This window comes from Rhinolophus hipposideros (assembly GCF_964194185.1).
Source record: "Rhinolophus hipposideros genome assembly, chromosome: X".
Lineage (NCBI taxonomy): Eukaryota > Metazoa > Chordata > Mammalia > Chiroptera > Rhinolophidae > Rhinolophus > Rhinolophus hipposideros.
In genome coordinates this window covers 21,291,137-21,318,456 of record NC_138046.1, presented here as the reverse complement: position 1 = coordinate 21,318,456, position 27,320 = coordinate 21,291,137, and the positions used below count along the sequence as shown (strand labels likewise).

At 43.7% G+C, this 27,320-nt stretch overlaps 2 protein-coding genes and 1 long non-coding RNA gene across 3 annotated transcripts in view; 2 read left to right on the top strand and 1 right to left on the bottom strand.

Moving 5' to 3' along the window:
- Window positions 1–13,937, bottom strand: part of CT55 (cancer/testis antigen 55) — a gene marked incomplete at both ends in the record, with an annotated part of 36,760 nt that extends 22,823 nt beyond the window's left edge. The window contains 2 exons of the mRNA XM_081042994.1: window positions 11,174–11,358; window positions 13,847–13,937. Coding sequence (XP_080899120.1) covers window positions 11,174–11,358; window positions 13,847–13,937 — 276 coding nt within the window. The remainder of the gene's footprint in view (window positions 1–11,173; window positions 11,359–13,846) is intronic.
- Window positions 13,938–22,164: 8,227 nt separating this feature from the next.
- LOC308494792 (small integral membrane protein 10-like protein 2A) lies at window positions 22,165–22,684 on the top strand. The gene has a single exon (XM_081042726.1). The coding sequence runs from the start codon at window positions 22,305–22,307 to the stop codon at window positions 22,539–22,541; it is 237 nt and encodes a 78-aa protein (XP_080898852.1). The 5' UTR covers window positions 22,165–22,304; the 3' UTR covers window positions 22,542–22,684.
- Window positions 22,685–22,770: 86 nt separating this feature from the next.
- On the top strand, window positions 22,771–25,780 carry LOC308494793. Its single transcript, XR_013992944.1, has 3 exons — window positions 22,771–22,930; window positions 23,810–23,936; window positions 24,553–25,780. It is a non-coding gene; the product is annotated as an uncharacterized lncRNA (long non-coding RNA).
- Window positions 25,781–27,320: the final 1,540 nt, after the last annotated feature.

Below are 27,320 nucleotides of genomic sequence, written 5' to 3'. Positions count from 1 at the left end.
GAGGTTCCTCAAAAAATTACGAATAGAATTACCGTATGACCCAGCAATCCCTCTCCTGGGTATCTACCAAAAAAATCTGAAAACATTTATACATAAAGACACGTGTGCTCCAATGTTCATTGCAGCGTTGTTTATGGTGGCCAAGACATGGAAACAACCAAAATGTCCTTCGATAGATGAATGGATAAAGAAGTTGTGGTATATATGCACAGTGTAATACTATTTGGTGGTAAGAATAAATGAAATAGGACCATTTGTGACAACATGGATGGATCTTGAGATTATAATGCTAAGCAAAATAAGTCAGAAAAAGCAGAGAACCTTGTGGTTTTGCTGATATGTGGTATATAAACCAAAAACAACAAAAGAACAAGACAAACATGAGGAACAAAAACTCATGGACACAGACATTAGTTTAGTGGCTACCAGAGGTTAAGGGGGGAGGGGAGTGGAAGATGAGGGTTAGGGGTATCAAATATATGGTGATGGAAGGAGAACTGACTCTGGGTGATGAACACACAATCGGATTTATAGATGGTGTAATACAGAATTTTCCACCTGAAATCTATGTAATTTTCCTAACAATTGGCACCCCAATAAATTTAAAAAACAAACTAACAAACACAGGTGTCTATTTTTGAGGGGGATTAATGGCAATGTGTCTTTACTGTAATAATTTTCTTTATTTAAACATTCACTGTATTTTTCGATCACACCTCGTATTCATAGCAGCATTGTTTACAGTGGCCAAGATGTGGAAGCATACCGGGTGTCCGCTGATGAATGGAGAAAGAAAGGGTTGTATATGTATACAATGGAATATTGCTTGGCCTGGAAGAGAATGGTTTCTTGCCATCTGTGTTAGCATGGGTGTACCTGCAGGGTATTGTGCTGAGTGGAGTATCTCAAGACAGAGAAAGACAGATGCAATATCATTTTGCTTATATGTGGAATCTAAACAGCAAAATAAACAAATAATACAGAAACAAATTCATAGATATGAAGAACATTTTGATGGTTGCCAGATGGGAGGGAGATTGGGAGTGGGTGAAAAAGGCATTAAGAAGTACAAACTGGTTGTTACAAAGTAGTCATAGGGATGTAGGCTATAGCATAAGGAATATAGTCAATAATATGGTAATAACTATGTATAGTGTCAGGTGGATACTAGACTAGTCAGGAGGATTGCTTCACAAATTATATAAATTTCTAACCACTATGCTGTACACCTGAAATTAATATAAATAGTGAATGTCAACTGTAATTGAAAAATTTAAAAAGGGAAAAAGGTGAAGGGAAATAAGAGGTTCAAATTTCCAGGTATAAAACAAGTAAGTCATGGGGATGTAATGCACAGCATGGAGAATATAGTCAATAATATTGTGATAGCATGGGACAGTGTCAGACGGTTACTAGACTTATCATGGTGGTCACTTCCTTAGGTATATAAATGTTAAATAACTATGGTACACCTGAAACTAATATAATATTGTATGTTAGCTGTATTTTAATAAAAATCGTTTACAAAAGACCAGTAAAAGACAAAAATAACTAATTCAAAGCCAAGTTGTGACAAATGGTAAAAAAGGGGGGGAGGCAAAAATTAGCTTCTGGGAATTTCTAGTAGGGAGAGAATTTCAGACTGAGAAAATATAGGACAATTTCTTTGAGAAAATGGGATTTGAGTTAGGCTGTGAAAAGAGAAAGATTTTTACCTGGCAAATGGGGGTAGAGTTCAGTGCATTGGTAGGGAGACAGCAAGGGAGGAAAGACGACACATAAGTTAGAGGAACAAGAAAAAAACGATACGATTCCGTATCATTGTACCTAGGGATACAAAGCATGAGATAAAGTTGGCAAAATAACGGGAGTAGGGGTGGCACTAAAAAAGGCTAGTCAAATCAGGGCTTAATTTATCTATAATAGGGAGGCATTCAAAGCTTTATTATTGAAAATATAATGGCCTTTATTCTATACTTTACTTTTCTAATTATACAAATATTACATGTTCATTATGCAAAAAATATAAAAGATTTAGAAAAGAAAAAAGCAATTACATATAATCCATAAATCTACTACCTCTCTAAAGATAAACACTGACCGTATTCTCGTATTTACCCTGCTCCAGATGTTTTTACTATGCATAAATAGGTATGTACTATTTTAAGGGAAAATTTAATATTATTTTTATTAACATATCATCAAATAATCACAAATATGTCAACAGATTGCTGAAACATTACTTTAAAGGATAATATGGAATCCCACTGAATGGACGTGCCATAATTTACAGATTAAATTCCACATAGTTGAACATTTGTCTTATATTCTAACACATTACCTACTTGCCTGTTTTATTTCTGGAGGATAAACTCCTAGGAGTGGAATTTCTTGTTCAAAAGTTTCTAATGTAAACGTGATCCATGCATGTGTAAATTCATTTTCATGGTTTTTTTTTTTTTGAATAAACTAATTCATGGCCTATTCCAATTTTTCTACCCATGGCTTCCCAGCTGCCAGTGCCAATCTCTTGGTTATTTTCCTTTCACTCTCTTTCATTGAGGAATAAAGCACCAGACTCCCAATTAACTCATGACTACCACTTCTGCCAATATCCAAGTGGATGATCCATAAGGCCCCCATACTCTGTTCCCTGACTCCACACTAACTCACTGCCACAGCTAGTAAATATGTCTTCCCACAATCTGAAACTATCTATACCTCAAAACTACAATATCATTGTTTTATTTATTTTTTTAATTTATTGGGGTGATAATTCTTAGTAAAATTACATAGATTTCAGGGGTATAATTCTGTATTACATCATCTATAAATCCCATTGTGTTCACCACCAAGAGTCAGTTCTCCTTCCATCACCATATATTTGATCCCCCTTACCCTCATCTCCCACCCCCCACCCCCTTTACCATCTGGTAACCACTAAACTATTGTCTGTGTCTATGAGTTTTTGTTTCTCATTTGTTTGTCTTGTTCTTTTGTTGTTTTTGATTTTATGTCCATTAATGTGAAATCAGTAAACAGATATTTCTGAGAAAATAAAGGCTACAGGATAGGAGCTCCTGTATCAACCTTCTGGCACCTGTCCTGGCTTTCTCTGCCTTCCCTTCTATAACAAGAGGGACGTCCAAGTCCTTAACCAAGGCCGACCCCTTCACTGGGCACATGGTATCATTCCCTCTTGCCTCCATGTAGACTTCACCAGTTATTGCTTGTCTTCTCACATTAACAATTTTTCTCTTTCTAATTAATCAACATACAAACATACTCTAGTCTCTCCTGTCTTAAAAAAAAAGATAAATAAACCTCCCTTGATTTTATTTCCCCCTCAGTGTCATTTCTTTTCTCCTCCTCCTAGCAGAAAATATTGAAAGAATGTCTACACTCACTTTCTCATCTCCTATTCTTTCCTCATTCCCCTCTGATCAGTCTTTTATCCCCAACATTCCTCTGAAACTGCTCTTAAGATCACCAGCAACCTCCGGTTACCAAATCCAATGGTCACTCTCAATCTCTTAGCATTGGATCCAGTTGATCACTCCCTACTTCTGGAAATACTTTGCCTGGCTTCTGTGCGGCCACCCTCTCAGCTGAAACAACTGCATCACAGCCTCCTTTGTTAGAGCCTTCTCCTGTTTCTTGTCCCTGAACTGAATACACTAAGTTACAGACATGGATGTCCCACAGGTGTCTCAAGCTTAGCATGTACAAAATTTAACATGTCCTAAACTTCCCACAAAAAAACTGCACTCCGCCCATCTTCTCCATCTTAGAAAGTGGCAATTGAGCTAACGTGCTCTTACCACAAAACCCCTGACATAACTCTTACTCCCTCACTTTCTCTCATATACCCATCCAATCCATCAGCAAGTCACATCAATACCTTAAAAATATGCCCGTGGTCCGACCATTTCTCACCACCTCTATTCTTACCACTCTAGTCCATGCAACTAGCATTTTACATCCACAATATTGCAAAAGCATTCGATGTCACCCGTTTCCTTCTTCACTCACTACCATCCATTATCCACACAACAGCTAATGTTTATTTTTAATGATGCATGGAATCTGTCTTTTCTCTGTTTAAAATATTTTCATGGATTTCTGCTTCACTTCAAGTAAATCCTAAACTGCTTATCCCAATCTACAAGGCCATACATGATTTCTTCCTTGGTGCCCTCATCTACTACTCTCACTCCCCCTCACCATGCTCCAGCATCTTGGACCATCTTTCTGTCTCTCAAACACACATCACCTTTTAGACTGCCTAAAATCTAAATTGAATTTTTAAAAAATCACGTCAGTAGTGACCAGGAGACTTGACTTCAGACACTCAGACACCAGAGAATAAACCGTCCATGTGGACCAAGGAGCAGCAGATTGAGGGCTCTTCTGGGTAGGGAGCTGCAGTGGGGTAAAAATAGGCAAAGCCTGGAGCTCAGCTCACATTCCTTGATAAGTGATTTCCATATACATGAGCAAGGGCAGTTTTGGGTTCATGCTGGGTAGATGGATGAGGAAGTCAGATTTAGTGGGATGACACATGACAGGAAGAGAAGGTAATAGAAATAGGCAGTTCTCTCAAATTGCCTTGCCTGCAAAGGTAAGAGGGGAAGCTAAAAGAAGAAGTGATCTTGAGGACCAGGACTTATATTTTGTGAGCAAGATTCGAGCATGTTTAATGTTAAATGCTGATGGATATTGGCCCTTAAAAGAAGGATTACCTAAAAAGAAAGGAAGAAAAAAGATACTCAATAGTGTGAGAAAGGGTTCAGTTAAAACAAACCACAAAAAAGACTAGCTTTGTAAGAAAATGAAGTTACCCAACCCTATCCCCCATGAAGTGCTAGCCCTAAGGTGGCTTGATAGATCACTTCTTTATAATCTTCATGGAATATATAATTCTGATGTTAAATTGTGTAGAAATATAAAGAATAAAGGAAAGCTCCTGATTCTTTTCATAAATACTATATAACATGACTCCAAAAATTAATAACAATAACATAAAAGACACAGCTATAGATCAATTCCATTTATGGAAATGCAAACATCTAAATTAAAGGAAAGCAAGCAAATCCAGCAGGACATTACAAGAATTATAAAAAATCAAATGAGGATCCTTTACATAAAGTAAGAATGGCTTAGTATTAGGAAAATGATTCATATTTTCTTCCCATCATTAGCTCAAAGGAAAGTAAAACTAGATGAAGATCTTGAGAGTGCTGAAAAATATTTAGAAAATTCATCATCCCTGATTTTCAAAGAAATCTAGAAATGTAATAGAGGGACGCTTCTTTAACATAACTAAGATATTTCAAAGTATCTGTTAGTATCATGCATTCCAATAACATGAAAACCAGATAAGAGTTATAACCAGTTTTTCTCGTATTTCAAGATGCCCATTTTCCCCCCATTTTAACATTTCTGAAACCAAAAGGACAGCCATAACCTATGTATAGTCTAAAGTTCCATTTTCAAATTATTGGCGTGTCTTAAAACTGACAGGAGTGTTAAAAATTGATGACATTCTATTTAAAGGTCCAATCAGTGTTGAATAGACATAAATACCATATTCCCTAGATGTTAATATTCCCTTTTAAGATCCTGAAATCATACTATTTCTTATTATACATATCAAAAAATTAACTGTCTTTGATTTTGAACTTACAATGGTAACCTACAAAAGAATTAAAAAGAACGTGGTACATATGTGTATTTGTATAAATTAATACAATACTGATAAAAGGGAACAGAGAAATGGATAATGCAATTTAACCGAATTCCACATCTTTTATGATACAAAGTCAATAAATATTGGCTAATATTGTAATAGAATAAAATGCTGTCTTTCTGACTCATGTTGCTCAAGCCTGCCCAGTTCCCACAACATGTCAGTTAGCAACTCCTGCTTAGTCCTGCACATAGACATACCAATCATGAAACGAATCTAACCTGCAGCCTAAGAATTACTGAAACAACCTCCCGGCTCGAAACTACCTCCCCAAGGAGATTGTTTATCAAAGATTTATAGGAACCTCATGACTGGGAACACCAGAGTTTGTTGACCAAAAGCAAAGAAGTTTCACCATCCGCCTCAGACCCTTGCTGGCGTCCAGATGTCTGCAGTTATCAATCACCTCCTGACCTCAAACCCCTCCCATTTCCCCCTTCCCCTGACATAAAAGAAGCCTGAATTCTGTATTTTCTCAAGATGATTCTTTAGGATGCTAGTCTGCCATATTCTTGGCTTGCTGACATTATGAATAAAATCACTTTCCTTGCCCCAACTCATTGTCACTCGACTTATTGGCTGTTGTTTGAGCTTTCACTCAATTACAACATTGCTAAGTCAAGAAACGGTATAAGAATATTATGCATGTTATCCTGGCGCCCACAAGAAGAGGGCTTCTATTTCAAAAAATAAAAACCGCAAAAAGCACCATATCTCAGGAATAAAATGTGCCCAGGAGGGCACGAAGGACAATTTTTACTTTTCATTTTATATCCCTCTAGAGTTTGATTTATTTATGTATGATTTTATGTGTATATAAAACTTTTCAAATTTAGAGAAAGTTTACATGAAGCATTCAGTTGATAGTGCTACCTAAATAATAGTAATAATAATAAAGTGCATCTCAATCATTTAAGAAAGGGACAAAGAGTTCAATAAGTTTGCCATCTACCAAATTACATAATAAAAATCAATACTTTACTATATAGGAGACAAAATTGGTTTGAACAAATAATATATAAATATATTAATAATGATTTAAATTATCCTAATATTAAGTTTATTTTTAATAAATAAGTTAATAAATAATTTTAAATAAATAATTTAAATAAAAATACATATTGACAATGGAACAAAAATATCAAAAATCTGAGAAATAAAATTAGCAGGAAATATACAGAACCTATGGGAAGAGAAGTATAAAACCATTCATTCAGAAGCATAAAAGGGGAGGGACATGCCTTGTGGAGGAAAAGGCAATTACCATTATGTCAGTTCTCCCTATAATAGGTAAATCTATAAACTCAGTCATCCCCATTTCAAAATCCCAACGGGTATTGTGGTTATTGTGGCTGAAGAGTGGGGGAACTATGCACATTGCTTTTAAATTGATGCAGAAAAACCAACACACAAGAATGATCAGGAAAATTTCAAAAACTTAAATTTTTGACAGGGAAACCAGGCTCCCAAACATTTCAAAGTGTTATAATGCTTCAGTATTTCAAACCACTTGATTAAACCTCCAGGGCAAGATAACACAATCAAATGAACACAATAGGATGTCCTCACAGTTTCAAATGTCTATAGGAAGGTAGTGCATGAAAGAAGTGGCACTTCAACTCAGTAGGGGAAAAGTGGATTGACAAAAGAAAAATTCTGAGATGTTCTAAATTAAATTACAGCAGCCATACTGAGAGAAAAAGACAGGGATAGTTAAGTAGTTAATAGCCGTGGGCCAACTAACAAAAGACTGCTCACATTCCTGAATGTCTGTTGAAGCCTCAGTCAACCTCCAGGCATCTATCAGCAGACCACTAGATGTCTCTGCATCCTTCATATGCAAGAATTTTCAGGACTGCTGCCTGTAACCAATCAAAAGCAGTAGGCTGTGCACCTATTCTAGAATGCTCCCGCTTCACCTTTTTCCACCCCTCTAATCTGTAGCCAATGTAAATTCTTTCAAAACAACTTACATCTTTCTTTGCTAAAACATCATGCATAAAAAAATCTGTCAACTCCAGGACAGCGGATGTGTTGTCTTTTCCACTTGGCCTTGCTGTTGGTGGTTTAGACTGCAGGCCCCAGGACCTAGTCCTTCTCTGGTGAGCATTTGGTTCAATAAAACCTTTCTTTCAGAAAATCTTTTGGCTGTGAAATATTTTTAACAGGATTATTCCATTAAAGGTATGGGGATAAGAGCGTAGTCAATAACAAAACAAGACCTGGATCCTCCTCTTAATTGTTATACCCAAATCAACTCCAGGCACTCTATTTAGATGTAAAAAAATAACTTTCAGAAGAAAGTCTAAGTGAATATTTATGTAAATTATGAAATGGAGTAAACCTTTATAAGGATTTTTATTCAACCGAAAAGCCACGGGGACAAGATAGATGCATTTGAAGTATGTAAAAATTAAACTCCACAAAGTTGAAAGACAGTCTTGCAGGAAATATTTGCAAAACGTTCATATAATAAATTTCCTAACAAAGCTCTAATTTCCATAACATACAAAAAGCTCTAATGCTCCTAATATAAAAACAGCTCTAAGAAATTGCTCTACTCCCATAAACATTTAAAGAAATGCAAAATAAAACTGAAACAGGTTTTCATTTTTCAGATTGGCAAAGATTTCAAAGCTTGACAGCATTTCCATCCTTGTCAATATTGACAAACAGGCAGTTTCACAGCTTGTGTCAATTAGTACAATAAAGCTGAAGCATAATTTGATTATACAGTAGTCCCCCCCCTTATCTGCGGAATAAGTACATTCCAAGACCCCCAGTGGATGCCTGAAACTGCGGATAGTACCGAACCCTAATCAACTTCTTCAACTTTGTTGGAAATGTTGCAGCACACTCTTTGTCGGCAGACACAGCCTCTCCAGCAATTTTTTATATTTCTCCCTCCAAACCTATTTCTGAATCTGTGCAACCATCCCTTACTTGTGTGGCAGAGCCCCTTGTAATTTTAATGCCCCTAGTATAGCAGCTAGAATTAACTAATTTAATTCTCAATTAGATCTTTGTTCAAATGTTAACTGCTCTTCTTGCTCAACTCCTTTTGTTCCCACAGTACAATTTTGTGTTGCTGATGTGCTGTTTGTTTGTCAAGCAGGAGGAGATACTTCAGGGTCTCCACAACTTGAGTCTGTTTTGCAGAAGGAGGGAATTCTCCAAAGTAGCTGCAACCAGCTGCTGGAGCCCAGGAGTCTGATGTAAAAAAGTGTTACCTATGACTAAAGAACAGACTTCTCTCTCAGTTCCCTAGAACTCCCCTTCCCCTCCCCCCTTTTAAACCCTGTTCCCAGCTTCTCTGGAGGAGCCACTGGAACCTTCTCTTTCTCGGTGTTGGTTCCTTTGTTCACGGGCTTAATAAACCTTTGCCTCTTGCTTGAACTTTCTTGTGGTGATCTCTCTTGATTTACATCTGGGAGATTGCAAAAACCCAGGGTATAAGGGTGAAATTCGGTAAATCAATAACATAATTAGACTTAGCTAGTTTGCAGTTTTACTCACCTCATAGCTCACTATCTAGCCACTCGTAGTTGGATTTAACTAGTTTACACTTAGATCCATCCTGATATTCAGCTCTTTGCTCTGTTTCTCCTCTCACTGACTGACTTAAGAATTCTGTTTTGTTCCCTTTCCTAAATCTACACATACCTCATTAATCTATCTAATCAGAAGAATCCTAACCTGGAAAGAGCAACTTAATCCTCAGGCACCGGGACAGCAGAATCCATTTTGCAACTCTCTTGCAGTTTTTACTGGTGACACATAAAGCCCCAGGCCACGATGGTCCAGAGATAACATTATCTTAAAACAGACCAGACCCCAGGGAGTGATATCAGCCCTCTGACCTGCCTGACCAATTCCCCCTTTTCTTTGTTCTTCTTGTGTACTTATAAAACCTTCTGACCGGTCTAGGAATGGGGAGGTGGCCTTTGGACAAAAGCCTGCCATCCTCCCAGAATTTTGGCATTCTGAATAAACCTGCTTTTCTTTTCACCAACCTTGTCTCTCGATTTTTAACTTTTTCAAGTGGCAGGCAGCCGGTAGGGGGCCGGACCTTAGCTCGGTACCAAGGGCACCTGTAACACTTGCAGGAAATGGCTTGCTGTCCCTGGTTTCAGGGTATCCCTTGCTGAAGTCTTCATACAGGCTCGATGCTTTCTGGAGCAACATGTTGCCATCAATCAAAACATATTTTCTGTTCACATCTTCCATCCACAAATTTAATGCCTTTTCCGTCAAAACTAAACACTTATCACACACTGTGGCCATAACTTCTGCAGTTTGAGGTGGGACGGCAAAACTAATATGAATTTCCTTTTCCTTCTTCACAGTTTCAAAGATACAAGATTCATTCTTACTAATAGATCTTAGCAACCTCAGCATACTATTTTTTTCTTCCCTTATAAAGGTGAGAATTTTCACCTTTATAAAGTGCTTCCTTTACGGGTTTTCTTTGGCATATTCAAATTTTGGCATATTCAAATTTTCTTTGGCATATTCAAACCAGCATCACTACTCTTGCACTTTGGGGCCACTATTAATAAAATAAGGGTTACTTTAACACAAGCACTGTGATACCATGACTGTTGATCCAATAACTAAGAAGACTACCACCGTGTTTCCCCAAAAATAAGACCCAGCCAGACAATCAGCTCTAATGCGTCTTTTGGAGCAAAAATTAATGTAAGACCTGGTCTTATTTTCAGGGAAACACGGTAAGTGACTAATGGGTGGGAAGCACCTACAGCTTGAGGACACTGGACAAAGGGATGGATCACATTCCAGGACTGACAGCAGGACAGTGTGAGATTTCATTACACTATTCAGAATGGTGAGTAATGGAAAAGTTATGAATTGTTTATTTCTGGAATTTTCCACTTAATATTTTCGGACCACAGTTCACCACACATAATTGAAACTGGATAAACTGAATTAAAATGATAAATATCTGTACTGAGGTAATGGTTGCATGACTGTAAATTTACTAAAAATATAACTGAACTATGTACCCTTAAAACCAAAGATACTTATGGTATGTAAATTGTATCTCAATAAAGCTGTGTTAAAAAAGTGATTAAAATGCATATCTGTTCACCTACCAATTACATTTCAACAAATACAAAAATTGTTTACTTGGTTGAAGAAAGGAAGTGTTCAGGATAGTATAGACTATAATAATTATCACCGTTAACCTTATTTTTAAATACTGAAGAATAGATATACAATTTATACTTTCATAAACAGAAACCACAAAGATAAGAACAAACGCCCCACTCAATCTAGTGAATTGCACTTCAAATTCCACCTACATTCATTATACGAGGTCACCTCAGGGATGCTGAATTAATAGAAGCAAGATTGAAAGCCCCCCAGGAATAAAGACAGTCCCCAAACTCATAATAATCTTACTTTGATTGCTTTCAATTCATGAGATATTTTATCTTCTTCCACAATTGCAGAAACTCTTTGTCCAACTTTCAGAAGCACACCGCCAGTCACAACATCACCACTGAAGTAGATCAACTCATTAATGAAGCCATAATCATTACAGAACTTGGTCACGACTCCCTGCACAGTTTTTACCATGGTGTCACCTAAGAGATGGATAAACAAAAGGTTTCATTAATTAATCTCAAAAGCAAACACCCACTATAAATAAGTCCTACCATAGGAAGATATGGTAGATGATGATCTAAATCTAGAAATAAATTGGGCAAGATTTGAGATACAGTTGACAATGACAGTAGGGCACAGTGGTTAAGTGTGCAAGATTCAGGAGGCAGAATGCTTAGGTTGAAACGTTGGTTCCACATTTCTCTGTATAGCACAGTGACTCCATGCCCAAGACAGTGGAACTCTGAGGTGAAGAGCACTGTGTCTGGAGCCAGACCACCTGGCTTTGAAACACAGCTCTTTCCCTTACACAGTGTAACCCTCACTGAATTTGTTTTCATCTGTAAAGCCAGGACAATAACAATGTCTAAGAGAGTAGATCTTAAATGTTTTTACCATAAAAAATAAGATAATTATGTGACGAGATGGAGGTATTAATCAACCTTATTGTGTAATCATTTTACAATATATACATATATCAAATCATCACATTGTGCACCTTAAACTTACATGGTGTTATATGCCAACTGTATCTCAATAAAGCTGGGGGAAAAAAGGTTGTTATAAATACAAACCGATACGTCAACTGCTTAGAACTGTGACTGTCTCCACAGGTTAGAGCTTATACATTAGTTGTCATGGTATCTGCATGTAGACAGTCTTTAAGCATCCATTATTGTTATATAATTTCATCACTATCAACAACAGCAGCAGAATCTTAAACATCTCACCAGACAAAGCACATAAAGAGATCTGGGATTTAAACCTAGACTAAATGTGCCTCTAAAACACTTGGCTTTATTTTGTTTTTTTAATTTTTTTGCTGAACAAACACAGCTAGTAAGCCATAATTTGGGATCTGAAACTAGAGAATCAGCCTGTAGAGCCCACACAACAAGCCACAACACTTTAGGTGTTTCCCCAAAGACTTGGGTGAATTGACAGGATGGATGGCTGGGGAAAATCTTTTTTTTCAATTTATTGGGGTGCCAATTGTTAGTAAAATTACATAGATTTCTGTATTACATCATCTATAAATCCCACTGTGTTCATCACCCAGAGTCAGTTCTCCTTCCATCACCATATATTTGATCCCCCTTACCCTCATTTCCAACCCCCTAGGGAAAATCTTGATTATAATAGATTGTGAAATCAGAAGCGAGGAAAATCCTGAAAATTTGAAAAAAAACGAAAAAACAACGGGGCAAATTTGTTAGGTGAAACCATAAAACACAAGAAAGTGGAAGGGACCAGGGTGACGACTGTCACTTAAGCACATGAAAATATGTCAAAGATTCTACTGTGTTGTCCCATTGGTAAAAGTAAGGATAATTAGTGGACGCTATATAGTGTGAGACCTTAGTTAAAAGCTAAATAGCAGCCTTCTAGGGCAAAATTTGCTAACTCCACTGGCAGAGAAGCTTCAGGGAGATTCTGGCATGAGGGGGGCTGCGTCCCTGTTGGGAGAAGAATGCTAACCAAAAAGTAGTCTCTTCCAGAGTATCAACCTGAGCACACTGTGAATTTACTCCCCAGGAAGGAAGCACCCCAGGGGCGGGCGCCGGAGCAGGAGCCTTCGCGACTCGAGTTCACGCCTCATGGGGCGGGGACTTGTACCTAAGCGGCCGGAGCTCACGCCTCAGGGGGCGGGCACTCGCGCCTAATCGGCAGGAGCTCGCGCCTCAATGGGCGGAAGCTCGCGCCTCAACCGCCGGAGCTAGCGCCTCAGGGGGGCGGGAGCTCACGCCTCAGGGGCCAAAGCACTGAAGTGAGGAAAAAGCTGCTAGACTCACCGTATGGGTGATACTAGCCCTGTGCCCTCTGTCTCTGGTTGTATCTCCCAGACCCGGCTGTAAAATAGACTTGGCAATACTACTACTACTCTCATGGGAGTTTTTTGAGGATTAACGCCATGAATGCCCTCAAGGCCCTGAGACCAGGGCTTGGCACAGAGTACTTCAACACACAATAGAATTAAAGCGATTCACCGCAGGGATGCGATCCACTCTCCACCCCCACCCCACCCCCACTCCACCCCCACCCCACCCCCACCCTCACCCCCACCCCCACCCCCACCCCCAAATCCTTCTCGCATTTTAAATAGATTCCCACCAACAAAATGTGTCATCAACTCAGGGCCAGACTCTGAGGCAGGTTTTTAAGATCCAAAGGTGAGCAAGTTAAATACAGTCCCTGCCCTCCTAGGGGCGAAACATGACTGTCCGCTTGACTTCAAAACACATTCACATAGCATACGCACAATTTAAGTACCAAAGGCATCTGGGGTAGGGCACAGCTCCCCAGGGAACTTCTCTACACTATCGCCACTTTGGACTTGGAAGTCCCGGGACCTCAGGGACTCCGAGACGCCCCTCCCCGCAAGACGGGACCGCCCTGGGCATGCAGCGCCCTTCTGAACTTTGAAGCCCAGAACCAGGAGTGGGGCGCACTTCTAGGTGAGTTGAGTACCTTCCAAGAGACTCTGATGCTGCTCCCTCTCTGCCGCCGACAAGTCGTTCCTCCTCCAAAAACCAAGAGCCTTGGAAATAAACCGAAGCATGCTCCTATTTTCAAGGCGGCCTGGGGCCCACGTGACACTGGGCTCCGCGAGGCTTGCTTCAGTCTAAGTCTAGTCCCTTCTCGGTAGTGGTGCCCGCTCCTCTGCACCGCCAACCCCTAATCGGAGGGTTTCACAGAAGCCTTAGCCACGGCTGCCAACTGAGGAGCCCACCACCCAGCCAATGTGGGCGTGGTACGCTCAGCGAGGGCTGATGAGCGGGATCCGACGCTCCTCTCACCACAGACGTAGGCCGGAAAAGTGGTGACCTATGGGAAATCGCTTCCAGGCCCACCCCTTTTGCATTTCTTAGGGTAGAGGGTCTGATCTATGGGCTTCTGCAGGGAGGGCCTAGTGTCTGTCTTGAAAGGTGGCGCAAGAACTTGCCCAGAGGATGGAGGTAGGCTCCCAGGTGTTGAGCCCCCACTTCTCCCTGCCTGAGTGCTTTTCTTTTGCCTCTAGGCGCCCTCTACCCACCCACCCAAAGCAACCCCACCTCTTCACTCCTACATCCACTCCACAGAGAGTTCAGCGGTCAGCTCTAAGTAACTGCTTTCTGTTGAATGTTAAATATTATTGCTGATGTAAGAACGACCAAACCTGTAGGGAATTATAAGAGCTTATTTGAGCCAAACTGACAATATGCCAGGAAACAGGATCTCAGAAGCTCCTGCAAATGACAGTTTTGCAGTTCTTTTTATATATTTGGAATTAAAGAGGGAATTTAAGGGAGATTACATGAAGGTGGGAGAAAGCAAGACAGGGAAATCTCTATCATTGAATTATAGGATAGTTAATAAGATTATATGCTCCCTTGAGGGTGGTCTCCCAGGGTTCTGAAAAAGAGGATTACTCTGACATTTCAAGGGTATGTTAAGAAACTCCCTGACCCCTTTTCTGGTCTGCTAGATGCATAAGGCCAATGGACAGGGCTTACTTAAGGCAAAGATAAACCTTTTACTAGGGAAGTTATAGATCTGAGGCATCACTACCCACCATCATGATCTGCCCAGTTAGGAATTTGATCAGATCGCCCTGTGAGGTTACTTTCAGTCGTTTTGCTTGTCAGATTTATTACAGAGTCCCCTTTTCATTGATCATAATATTGTGGAAAAGCCAAACTTTCACATCTACTTGGACCTCAAAACATAGGCTGTGTCCTGTTCTGCTTTGAAGCTGGGGCCAGCTGGACCTTATAGCAAAGCACACAGTATGGTCCTGAGAGACACTTTTAAGCGTGATTTGGAGGTGAGGATGGCTCAGTGAAGAGGGTCAGGTCATGTAGTGCCATGCAGGGAGTTTGGATTGCATCACCATTGTATTTGGGGCACCATCAGCCATGGTCATTACAAGAATATTAAGTGAGGGTTTAGCTTGTCTTCAATGTACCACTCAAAAATCTGTTTCTAAAACATTTGCATAGCTTTAAGAATCCCCATGTCTAGGTCTCAGTAGAGGCCATTTACATGAATATGTCTGGAAGACCCAAGTGTCTCCATTTTACCCTCAAGACTGAAAAACTTTTAGAGGCAGGGCATCCACTTCCCAAAGCTCAACAATACATAATTTAGTGAGTATTATTCTTTCAACATGACACTGGCCAGTCAAGGGCTCCCTATGTTATTGGGATCTAAGACAAAGACCTGAATCAGCTTCCCCATCCCTTTGTCTTACCAGTACCCTTCCTGCATTTCAGGTGCTGCCTAGGACCAGGGCTTTCCTTCTAAACCTCGAGCCCCCACAGCCAGTATCTTTCATTTTTCCCAGGTACCCACCTTCTAACACAAACTAAGCCCTCTCTCCAGGAAGCCCTGGCCAGCCAAATGCTCTGGACCCTATGGTGAAGTGAGACTGGAAGAATTTACCCATCTGTGATGGTTCTGAAGCCCAGGCCCTGCAGCCTCACTCCCCACCTTGCCAACTCTCCCTTGTTATGGATGTCTTCCCAACTTCAGGAGATCCCAACTTCTCAGTTCTCCTGGGCCATTTGTTGACAGAGTCCCTCACTCCAGTACCCTCCTCTGGACCACCCTCACCACCCACTGTCCCTTGGCCCCCTTTGATACATCACTCAGAAACCTTATCAGCCTGCTCTCTGGGGACCCTTTATGCCTCATCAGCCACCAAATCCCTTAGAAGCCCTCCCTCTCCACTTCAGATATAATTACATCTGCTGTTTTTGCCAATAGCATTAAAGCTGCTGCAGGCTGGCCCTGTCACCAACTGTTTCTGACAAGCCCCAGAAATAGCCCCAGACTCCTGGATGTAGGGCAGTGCATGCTATTGTGAGTAGCCCTGGACACGGGGTAGCTTAATAGTCAGGCATCTGGTGGCTGCCCAGCTGTTTATCAGGTTGAGGAAATTCCCTTCTACTCTCTGTTTTTTGAGTGACTTTATCATGAAAGGATGTCAAATGCTTTTTCTCTTGAGATGATGATGTGAGTTTCGTCTTTATCCTGTTAATATGGTGTACAACATTGATTGATTTTAATTTTTAACCAACCTTGTATTGCTGGGATAAATCCCACTTGGTCATTGTTATGGACTGAATTGTATCCCCCTAAAATTTATGCTGAAGTCCTAACCCCCAGTGCTCACAATGTGACCGAGATAGGGTCTGTAAAGAAGCAATTAAGTTAAAATGAGGTCCTTAGGATGACCCCTGATCCAATATTACTAGAGTCCTTATAAGAGGAAATTTTGACACAGATACAGATAGATGGAAGACTATGTGAAGACACAGGGAGAGAGGCCTCAGAAAAATATCAACCTTGATGCCACTTTTCTCTTGGGCGTCTAACCTCCAAAATAGTGAGAAAATTCATTTCTGTTGTTTAAGCCACCTAGGCTGCGATACTTTGTTATGGCAGTCCTAGCCAGCTAATACATTTACTGTGTATAATCCTTTTATATGTTGTTGGATTAGTTTGAGGATTTTTGCTTCTGTATTCGTAAGGGACATTGACCTGAGATTTTTTGTTTGTTTGTTTGTTTTTCTTGTGATGTTTCTATCTAGTTTTTTGTACCAGAGTAATATTACTCTCATAGAATGAGTTAGGAAGTGTTCTCTTCTGTTTTTTGGAAGAGTTTGAGAAGGATTGGAATTCAGACTTTTTTAAGTGATTAGTAGAATTCACCAGTGAATGCATCTAGATCTATCTGGGTGTGAGTGTGTGTGCGTGCGTGTGTGTGTGTGTGTGTGTGTGTGTGAAGTGCTTTACTTATTAATTCAATCACTTTACTTGTTATAGGTCTATTCAGATTTTCTATTTTTTTACAAGGGTTTTATTTTTAATTTTTATAGGAGCTTTACTGAGATAATTCACATCCCATCATAATCACTTATTTAAAGTAGGCAGTTTAAAATCTATTTCTTCTTCAATTAGTTTTGGCAGGTTTTTTTTCTTTCTAGAAATTTATCGAGGTCATCTAATTCTTTGGCATACAATTGTTCATAGCATTCTATTATACTCCTTTTTAAAGATAGAGCTGTTTTGGGCTGGCTCGGTGGCTCAGTCGGTTGGAGTGCAGGCTTTCAACCACAAGGTTGCTGGTTCAATTCCCACAAGGGATGGTGGGCTGCGCCCCCTGCAAGTAACAACGGCAACAACAACTTGACTTGGAAAAAATCCTGGAAGTGCACACTGTTCCCCAATAAAGTCCTGTAAAAAGATAAATAAATAATAATAAAAAAGATAGAGATGTCTTCTTTTTCATTTCTGATTTTAGCAATTTGAGTCTTTTTTCTTTTCCCTTGGTCAGTCTACCTAAAGGTTTATCAATTTTCTTGATCATTTCAAAGAACCAACTATTGGTTTCATTGATTTTCTCCATTGTTTTTCTCTTATCTAGTCCATTTATTTCTGCTCTAATCTTTATCATTTCTTTCCTTCTGCTTGCTTTGTGTTTAGCTCACACTTTTTTCTGGTTTCCTTAGGTAGAAGTTTAGGTTATTCATTTGAGATGTTTCTTTGTCCTTACTCTGCAATTTCTGAATTGATTCTCGCCTACCACTCTCATGATAAGGCCCAAGACCCCAGTGGGACCTGGGGTTGGCAGCCTTCATCATGGGCCCTTTGCACTGGATCGGCTGCCAGGGTGCTCAGAAACACCGGCACTCTGAAAGTCTCCTATGAACACACATTGCCTTGAATTGTTTATTCATTCCTCATTTGTTTACCATCTCTTTCTTCTAGACACTGAGCATCATTTCTCCATATTTCTTAGCACAGTGCCTGGGACTCTGGTGTAAGCCCTCACCAATTTTTATTGACTGACTGACAAACTAACTGATGGGCTTTTCACACTATATGGTAACTGCCTATTCCCTTGGCCATATCCCCTTTAGAAATTCAGTAAAGGCAGGACCTTGTCTGCCGTGCTCCCTGGATTAGTCAAGAACGGTCACTTAACAAGAAAACACTGTAGGCATTTCAAAAAGGAAAGGATCTAATGCTGAAATTAGAAACTGACCAATCTGTTTAAGGTCAAGGAATCAGGACAGTCCAGGAAGCTGTGCCAAAGCCAGAGCCTCCCTGGTGCCCTGGAGCTGGAGACTGACAGAGGAATGTGGAGTCCAAGAAAGCTGCAGGAATCTCCACCTTTTAAGCCTGCACTAGCCTGCCACCACACCAGTGCCAGAGAAAGAACTCATCCCTTTGGCCTCTACATCTTGCAGCAGTACGTCTCAGAGTAAGACTCTGACTGGAACCTTGCTTGCAAGAGGTTATGGGCATGAGAGTGGGACCAAATGAAAGTAAAACCCAGAAGTAATTATCTGTTGCTTGAGTGAAGTGTGTGCGTGCGTGCGTGCGTGCGTGTGTGTGTGTGTGTGTGTGTGTGTGTTTGTGGGCACGTAACATTTTAGGGCTGGCCAATACCTACCTTTTATGGAGCCCAGTGGTAATTTATCAAGGAATTCTCCCTCCTCCTCCTCCTCCTCCTTCTCATTTTATTTCAAATTTTATTTTTCTTGTAATAAATATTTACTTGGAATTGACAAACATCTTAGAAAAACACATTTAATTGCTTAATTTATTTAATTTGTAGAGTATGCACATATGTTACTTACCTTTTAGTTTCTCATGAAAAACCACAGTTCATTAATATCAACTCTGCCAGTACTAATCATTTTTTAATAACTTAAATAAATTAAACATTGAAAAGGAGCTATTTAGTAACACATTAGCTCATTTTCAAAAGGAATTCTCCCATTAGCACTGGACCACATGAATTGGTTAGAATTTCCTTTGAATCTTTTTTCAGTGTTTGTGTTTCCTGACCACATTCTAAAATCTGTAAATTTTTTAATAATAAGCAATGACTTGTTGATTCACCTGTTGTAGCTCAAGAGTTCCCACAGCAGGATGTCTGTCTCTAATGCTTTCAGTTTAGGAGCCACAAGTATGGTCTAACTACACGGAATTCTTTCTTAATCACTACTACCATTTATTGAGTGGTTATGTCATTATGCCAGCCAGTTACTCTATGAAGTACTTTCCATTTATTCATTCATTTAATTAATATTTGTTGAGTGCTGACTAAGATACCCTTCTGAGCAATAAATCAGTAGGAATAAATCAGTGAACAAAGAGACAAAAAACTTGGTCCTTGTAGAACTAGCATTCTCATGGTTTGAAGAAAGGGTAGATATAAAAACAGTAAATAAGGAAAATGTATGGTATGTTGGAAAGTAATAAGTGCTATGGAAAAATATAGCAGGGAAGGAAGTTCTGGAGTGCTGGGGAGGGGTGGCAAGTTGTATTTTAGAACAGGATAGTCAGAGTAAGCTTCATTAGGAAAATAATAGTTGAGCAAGGACTTGAAGGAGGTTAGACAGTTAGTAAGGTAGATATTTGGAATAAACTATCCAGGGTGAAACTTTGAAAGCATCCCCTTTAAGATCAAGATAAAAACAAAGGAAGCCCCTAAGACTGAAGGTCTTAACTAGGCTTTGTAATGCAACAAAAATCAATATAGATGATGTAATACAGAATTGTACACCTGAACTCTATGTAAATTTACTAACAATTGTCACCCCAATAACTTTAATAAAAAATTTAAAAAATCAATATAAGTGTACGAAAGGAAGATAGAAAACTGTTGTTCTTTACAGATCATAAGGATTTTCCATTTAGAAAGCACAAAGAATCAGATATTAATCATTGGAATTAATAAGAGTTTAGCAAGGATGCTAGATGTAAAATCAATGTTAAAATCAATTTTATTTCTATCAAACCGTCTAATAGGACAGAAGATTTGAAAGAAGCAGTTCTTATAGGATAGGAGGAAACCAAATTGTCAACAGACACTGAAAAGATACTCAGCATCATCAGTAACTGGACAAATGTAGATTAAACCCACAGTGACATGCCAATTCACATCACTCAGACTGGCAAAAATTGTAATCAGTTATATCAAGAATACGAGAGGATGTGTGGTGGTCTTATTCACTGATGGAAGGCATTTGATTGCTACTGACACTTTGGAAAACAAATTGGAATTACCTGGTTATTCCAGGTAATTGGAATTACCTATTCAAGATGCATACACATTTTGACTCAGGATTCCACTCCTGAGTGTAGACCAGCGGGAACCTTTGTCCATGTACATTGGCAGACAAGTATAAGCATGTTAACGACAGCACTTTTTGTATTAGCAAAGCACTAGAAATAACCCATATGTCCATCAACATCCGAGCCTCTAGAACAGTGCCTGGCACATAGTATAAGCACCCTATAACTCTAGGAAGAGAGATTACAAAGATATGTAAATTTTGAACGATTCATAAAATGGCAGGCTATTCAGCCTTCTATTCAAAGTGGCCCCACTGGGTTCATTCTTACTTTCCTTTTTACTTACTTGTAACTTCTTTTTCCAACATCGAGAAACCTGGCTTCCAATGTCTCATGAATTTACTTTCCTTTTACCAAAATGGTTCTTTGCTATATACATCTCACCCTGTTTCTTTCTTTTTTCATCTGCACATTTTTAAGACACATCTATGTCGCTGTATGTAAATCTAGTCTCTTACTTCCAACTACAGCATACTGTTTCATGATGTGTATCCACCTATCTTACTGACCTGAATCTTTGCAGAAAAAAAAATATTATGTCTAAAATCAGCTTAGGCAAAGAACTCATCAACAGACCCGAGGCAGAATCAACCTTCGCAATTGCTGTTCCCTCAGCCTGGACAGCTCTTCCTCTAGGTTTTCCATGGCTATTTCCTTTTCATAGTCTCAGATTTCAGCTCAGATATAACCTCCTTACAGTTTCCTTTCCCTGATCGAATTCTACAAAAGAGTTTTCTTCTCCTACCATGAAACATTCAATGACATATTCCTGCTGTATTTTCTTTGTTTCCAGTTACCAGCTGAAAAATCATATTTATTGATTTATTTACAAATGTCTGTCTCCCTGCCTTTAAATATTAGGTCCTTAAGGGCAAAGATTTTGTTGTTCTCTGCTGTGCTTCCAGCACCTAAAACAAAGTCTGGCAGATAATCAGTGCTCAATAAATATTTGAAGAAGAAATGAATGAAAGAAGGGTAATGTCCTAGGCAATTCCAAGCGACCTATGGAGAGGATGTGGTTTCAAGGTACGTTAGACCAAATCAGAATATTTCACTTCTTCACTTGCCTCTTTCTCAAGAGTATTCGTCCTTACTCATGATAATGTTATAGAGCTGGCTGTAAACAGAAGGGGTGTTGCTCAAAAGTCCTGAGATCCACTCCTAGCTAGGCCTTCTCCCACTTTTGTTACCTGCCCACAGGGCTCTCAGTCTATGGCAACAACTTGTAGGTGAAATCGTCCAATAACTTGGAGATTTTATGATATTGGTTAACTCCCTGGTTTCAATGAGTTGCAGTCTGTAGTAAAATGTTCCTAAAGCTACAACAGCTCCACAAAAGACAGTGGAAGATGGTATGAATGGGCGGGGCCTTCGGATGGCCTTCTGTACATTATCAGCGGCCCAGACTCTCCAGCCGTCCGCTCCCCACCAGGGAAGCATGGCCTTCCCATGGGCTCAGGACCTCCAGCTCCGCTCCTGGAGCCTACCCTTGCGGGCAGGGTGGTGTCGTGGGCGGGGCTTGCCAGATTGTGGGTGCCATGGGCAGGACTATATCAGCCACAGCAGCTCAGTGAATCCCGACAAGGGGCGTGGCTACGGTAGGGGCGGAGCTACCCTAGGGATGAGGAGAGGCAGTGGCTGCGGCGGGGGCGGGGGCCTAGCCCAGCTCCAGAGGATACCCAGGGCGGGGAGGGGCTGGAGGGCGCCCCGGCCGGCAGGTCACCGCAGGCCTCGCGTCCACCTGTCCGCTTGATCTCGCTCCTGCGGGGCCACAGGGCGTGCGTCAGCCCGGCCCATGGCGGCGTCGGCGGCTTTGTCGGCGGCAGCGGCGGCGGCGGCCCTGTCGGGCCTGGCGGTGAGGCTGTCGCGCTCGGCCGCGGCCCGCACTTCTTACGGCGCCTTCTGCAAGGGGCTCACGCGCACGCTGCTCACCTTCTTCGACCTGGCCTGGCGGCTGCGCATGAACTTCCCCTACTTCTACGTCGTGGCCTCCGTGATGCTCAACGTCCGCCTGCAGGTGCGGATCGAGTGAGCGCCGGCGGCCCCGCGGCCGGTCCGGAGGGTCCCGCGGCCGCACGCCCGCGACGAGCGGCGCCGCCGGCATGGAGGACGGCGGGGCCGCCCGGGTCACCGCCCCGCGGCCGGGGTAAGAGGCGGGACGGCCTAGGCCCCCGGACCCGGCACCTTCCCGGAGGGCGCCGCCCCCGAGCCCCCGAGCCGGCGAGCCCGGGACCCAGCCGTGACCGCCCACACGCGTCGCGGCCGCGCGATCGCGCAGAAACTCGCGAAACGCGCCCTTTCCCCCGTGCTCGAGAAAATTATCTGAGTGCGGCTGACCTGTTGCCTCCTGTGGGCCGAAGAGGAAAGCAGAAAGAAGACCTGGTGCCGCCGGGACGTGCGGGGACCGGCCCTGACTGAAAGGTGCGCGGCCCGACGGGGAGCCCGGAGGGAGGCGCTGCCGACGTCTGGACGTCCAGACCCCTGGCGGTTCGGGAGAACTATGAAAGGGACCCGAGGAAACCACCCCGGAGAGCTGCGGAGCCCACGATGGGGGAGAGGGGCGGCGGGGGCTTCTGCGTTGAGCATCGCAGAGGTTCAGCCCATGCTGGCCGAGACCCAGGCGTCCCCGCCCTCCCACCGCCCAGCCCCTCTCTCCGCCACCCACCCCCCCCCCGCCCCGTCCCCTTTTCCAGAGGCCCTTGTGCCGTCACCTGAGCCACAAGAAATGGAGGAGAATGGGCTGGGGTGGCCCCTGGGAGGGCCCCAGAGGAGATAAGATGCCGCCACCCTTCACCACCGCCTGGCCAGGCAGTCAGGAAGGATGGTTGTGTTCTTGGCCAAACCCCAGGTCTGCCCCTGCTCAGCTCTCAGGCCCCGGGGCTCTCTGCAGCACCCTGCACCCTGCTTCTGGGTCAGGGGGCTGCTCTCTGCCTGCTCCTGCCTCCCTGAGGGCATCCTCCCAATCTCTGCATTTGGAGACACGGAAGAGTGGGAAAGACACCTTCCTCCCTAGCCCTCCCCGCACAGTCTTCTCTTATGCCATCTCAGCCATGCTCCCCCTCCCCCTCAGCCCTCCCAGGGCCACAGAATGTCGTCTTCCAGCACAGAGGCCTCCAGCAGACCCTGTGGACCCAAAGGATCTGGGAAAATAGGGATTTCCTTGAGCAGAGGATAGTTCTCAGGCTGGGGTAGGGAGAGCAGATGAAGAAGGGGCTCGTAGAGGAGGCAACACTTGGGGAACTGGGGACCTCTTTCGGTAGAGAGGCAACTCTTAAGTCTCCATTTCTCTCTTTCTTTCAGGACCTGGTGTTTGTAGGTGGCGACTCACACCTTCTCTAGCCTCATCGGGAGCCAAATCTGCCCAGCTAGCTGCCTGTGAGCAGCTGAGTGAGGGACCTGACCAAGGAGGAGATGCAGAGCCTTCCAGGTAAAGACCCAGTTGTCCGGTTCTGGCATGATGAAGGCCAGGACCATGTCACATGGGCACTGAGATCTCCTGGCAACACCATGAGGGACTTCCATTCTCCCCACCTACTGATGGGAAACGGGCTCGGAGGTGGAGACAGATTTGCCCCTGTCACACAGATAAGGAGTAGTGGAGCTAAATCTACCCCTATGGCCTGCACTCCCCTACCTGCACCCCCCCCCCCAGTCTTCTCCAAGACAGTACACTGAGGTGGGTGAAGGGAGCACAAGACTCAGGTGAGAAGGCTCTCAGGGCAGGGAATGTGAGGAACTAGCTTTCCTTTGAGTGGTATGGGAAGTCACAGGGAAGACCAGGAAGACAGGCTGAGCTGAGATGGGTACGGAGAGATGAGCCCCAGAAGCCCCTGGGGAGCTGAGGTCCTCACAGAGCCAGATCTCCCAACCTCACCCCCACCCCCAGGCTTGACCAAGGGCTCCTCAGCAATTGGGTGCAAGCTTCTCAGTTTGGGTGATGGGAGGTGGCTCCTGGGGACATGATGTAAGCAGGAGGGTGAAGCAATAAACCTGGGGTGGGATGGGACTGGGAACTATGTATGACCCCATCTCTCTGCCCCCAGGCTCCGGCCCCCATGACCACGATCACATGGGAGACTGTCCTCTAGATGGGCTTGGATTGGTTCCTCGAGGCCCAGAGTGTGCCGCTGACCGGCTCACCAACCAGCATACCAGGATGGCCAGGAGCAGCCCAGACGGGTGACAGGGGAGACCCTGGCCCTCACCACCGTCTGCTCTGACACTGGTTGCTCCCAGCCCAAGTACTCAGTTCCTGGGACTGGAAACCGCAGTAGTCTGGTCAGCGCCAGGCACGGAGTGGCCCAGTCTTACACCATCAGCGCTCCTCAGCTGCCCAGCTGGAGCCCAGGTCCAAGGTGAAGATCACCTGCCTCACCCTGGGATCTGAGACTGGACCGAGGCCACCACGTGCCCCCTGCAGTTGCCCACAGACAGCGCCTGATGGCTTCCTTCCTTGTGCCAAGTCTCCCGGGCGACCCCAGTCCTGGTCGTCCCACCTCCACTCCAACCCTGTCCACCCTGGACTACTTCTGGGAGCCTGCCAGCATGCCAGCTCCGTCCAGAAATCTCTGGGGATAGCCTCGGAGCAAGGAGAGCAGCACAGGCTGCATGAAAGGGGAGGAGGACGAGGGTGCTCCTCGGGACTGATACACCCTCTGGGGGACTGGATCCCCAGCTCCAGCCTCCTCCTGGGCCAGGCAGGGAAGAGGGAGGCCTGAGATGGGCTGGAGGGAGGCTCCTCACTGATTGTCCCTGTCCCACAGGGAGAAATGTGTAAACCTCAGGGGCCCTTGGCCTCAGGGACCTGCTCCCCTGCAGAGAAGCTCCACCCCATACAGAGGGGCACCGGAAGTGACTCTGGGTGGAGCTGGCTGTGGCTGTGTCTGCTCCAAGGGAATGGCTGGGGGACGGGCCAGGGACTGGTCCTCAGCCTCTGTTCCTGCCACTGCTTTTTGTACCGTTCTGGCCTTGACTAGTGAGCTGCTTCTGCTTTCCCACCTCCCCTCACCCCCCACTGGGCCCTGGCCACTGGATGGGATCTCAATGCACTTTATTTATTTGCAGTCTGTTTCCCAGGCAGCGGAACTTCTACAAAATCAGAGACACCTACTCAAATAAGTTGACTTTTACTTTTCTGCGTGTGTTAACTGCTGGTCAGCACAATCTGGTCAGAAAGATGTTCTTGTTTCTGGTGTTATCAAGTTTTGTTGTCTCTCTAAGTTAAAAAAGAAAAGTCCTTGAGTTCAATAAAGTCAATTAAAACTGGAGGCCTCCTGTTTCTGGTGTGGTGCAATAGCCTTGGAGGAGACACGGGCCAGTGGTGAGATCACCCCTCTGATGGACAGGGGCTGGGGGAGGGGAGCACCCTCAGAGGGCTTTCAGTGGGTAGGAGATGCTTGAGACCTGCCTTGACCTGGACCACTGCCCCCACGAGGAGAAGGCAGCAGCATGAGCCTGGCCCATGTGGTGGCAATTGTCCACTCACAGTCTTTGAATAACCTCATGCCCATCTTGTCTTCATTTCAGAGCATGGTGTTGGAAAGCGCCTAATTCAGTTGTACCCCGAGGGTGGGCTGGGGGAAGTGAGGTGAAATAGACAGTGTGCAGATCATTTTGTGTCAGCCAGAGGCCTCTCTGCAGCAGCAGGTGGCAAGGTCCCCCTCACTTCCCTGCTGACTAGAGGGTGTACAGTTGGAGAAGGTAAACCACCTGGACAGCAGCTCTCCTTCCCCCCACCTTAGACCCCAACTGTCCCATCATGGCTTCACTCCCAGCATCTCCCACGGGAAGCCAGGGACTGAGGCTGCTGCAGAGATGAGGGTGGTGGTCAGGCAGAGGCCTGGGTGAGGGAGATCCGGGGAGGAGTGCAGTAGCCAGGATAGAGGAAGGCAGGCCCCCAGGTCCCGGGAGGGAGGTGGCCCGAGGACGCAGGGCTGTGGTCTCAGGGAGGAGCACAGCCTGGGGTAAGGGACCTGGGTGCACTCCTCACCTGTCGCCGAGAGCTCCCCAGGAGTCAAAACACCCTGACAAGAGGGACCCTTCCAATATCTGCCACCACAGGAAGGAATGGACTCCAGGCCCTGCCAGTGCCCTGAGCTTTCCCTCCAGATGGTCCTGATTGTGTCACACCCACTCCAGGGATCATGTAGTCTGGCACAACCAAGATGGAAGAGGGTCAGACCGGAGCCCCAAGGCACGCTGACGAGGGAGGACCGCCCTTCCCAGCTAAGGAGGAGGGCAGCCCATGTGCTTCACCGACTACTGCGTGGTCAGGCCAGCCACATACACTCATGCGCTTCCAGTAAGGAGCCTTTAGCGTAGTTGTAGAGCATTCAAGGTGATGATGTCTATTCAACATTTGTCCTCAGGTCACATCTGGAGCATTCTTGTCACTCTGAGGACAGGAGACGGCTATCGGAGCATGGACCCCCCTCAGTGCGGTGTCCAGGTTCTTGGTAACCCGAACAAAGAATTGAGCGAACACAAAAAGGCAGTGGTGAAAGAACAGTTTATTAGAAGCGAAAGTTCACTCCGAAGGGATAGAAGCAGGCCCGAACAAAAGAATGGCTCTAGGGCCCCAACTGGCGAGGACTTGGCAGTTTTATTTCCTTCTTTTCTAGAATGGGCTACTCCTCCCTAAATGTGGGGCGTCTCCATTGGCACTTATGATTGACAGGAGACTATTACCTCATCTTTTCAGACTGCATGTTTCTTCCCATAATTCAGTCTGTTATAATGATATTAATGAATTTCCGGGCATATGTATGATACCATAATGACAGTATAATGAGGCTAAGGTGGAATGAAGGTG

Coding starts and splice junctions, on each gene's coding strand:
- LOC308494792 (XM_081042726.1), top strand. CDS start 22,305: ATGGCGGCGTCGGCGGCTTTGTCGGCGGCAGCGGCGGCGGCGGCCCTG.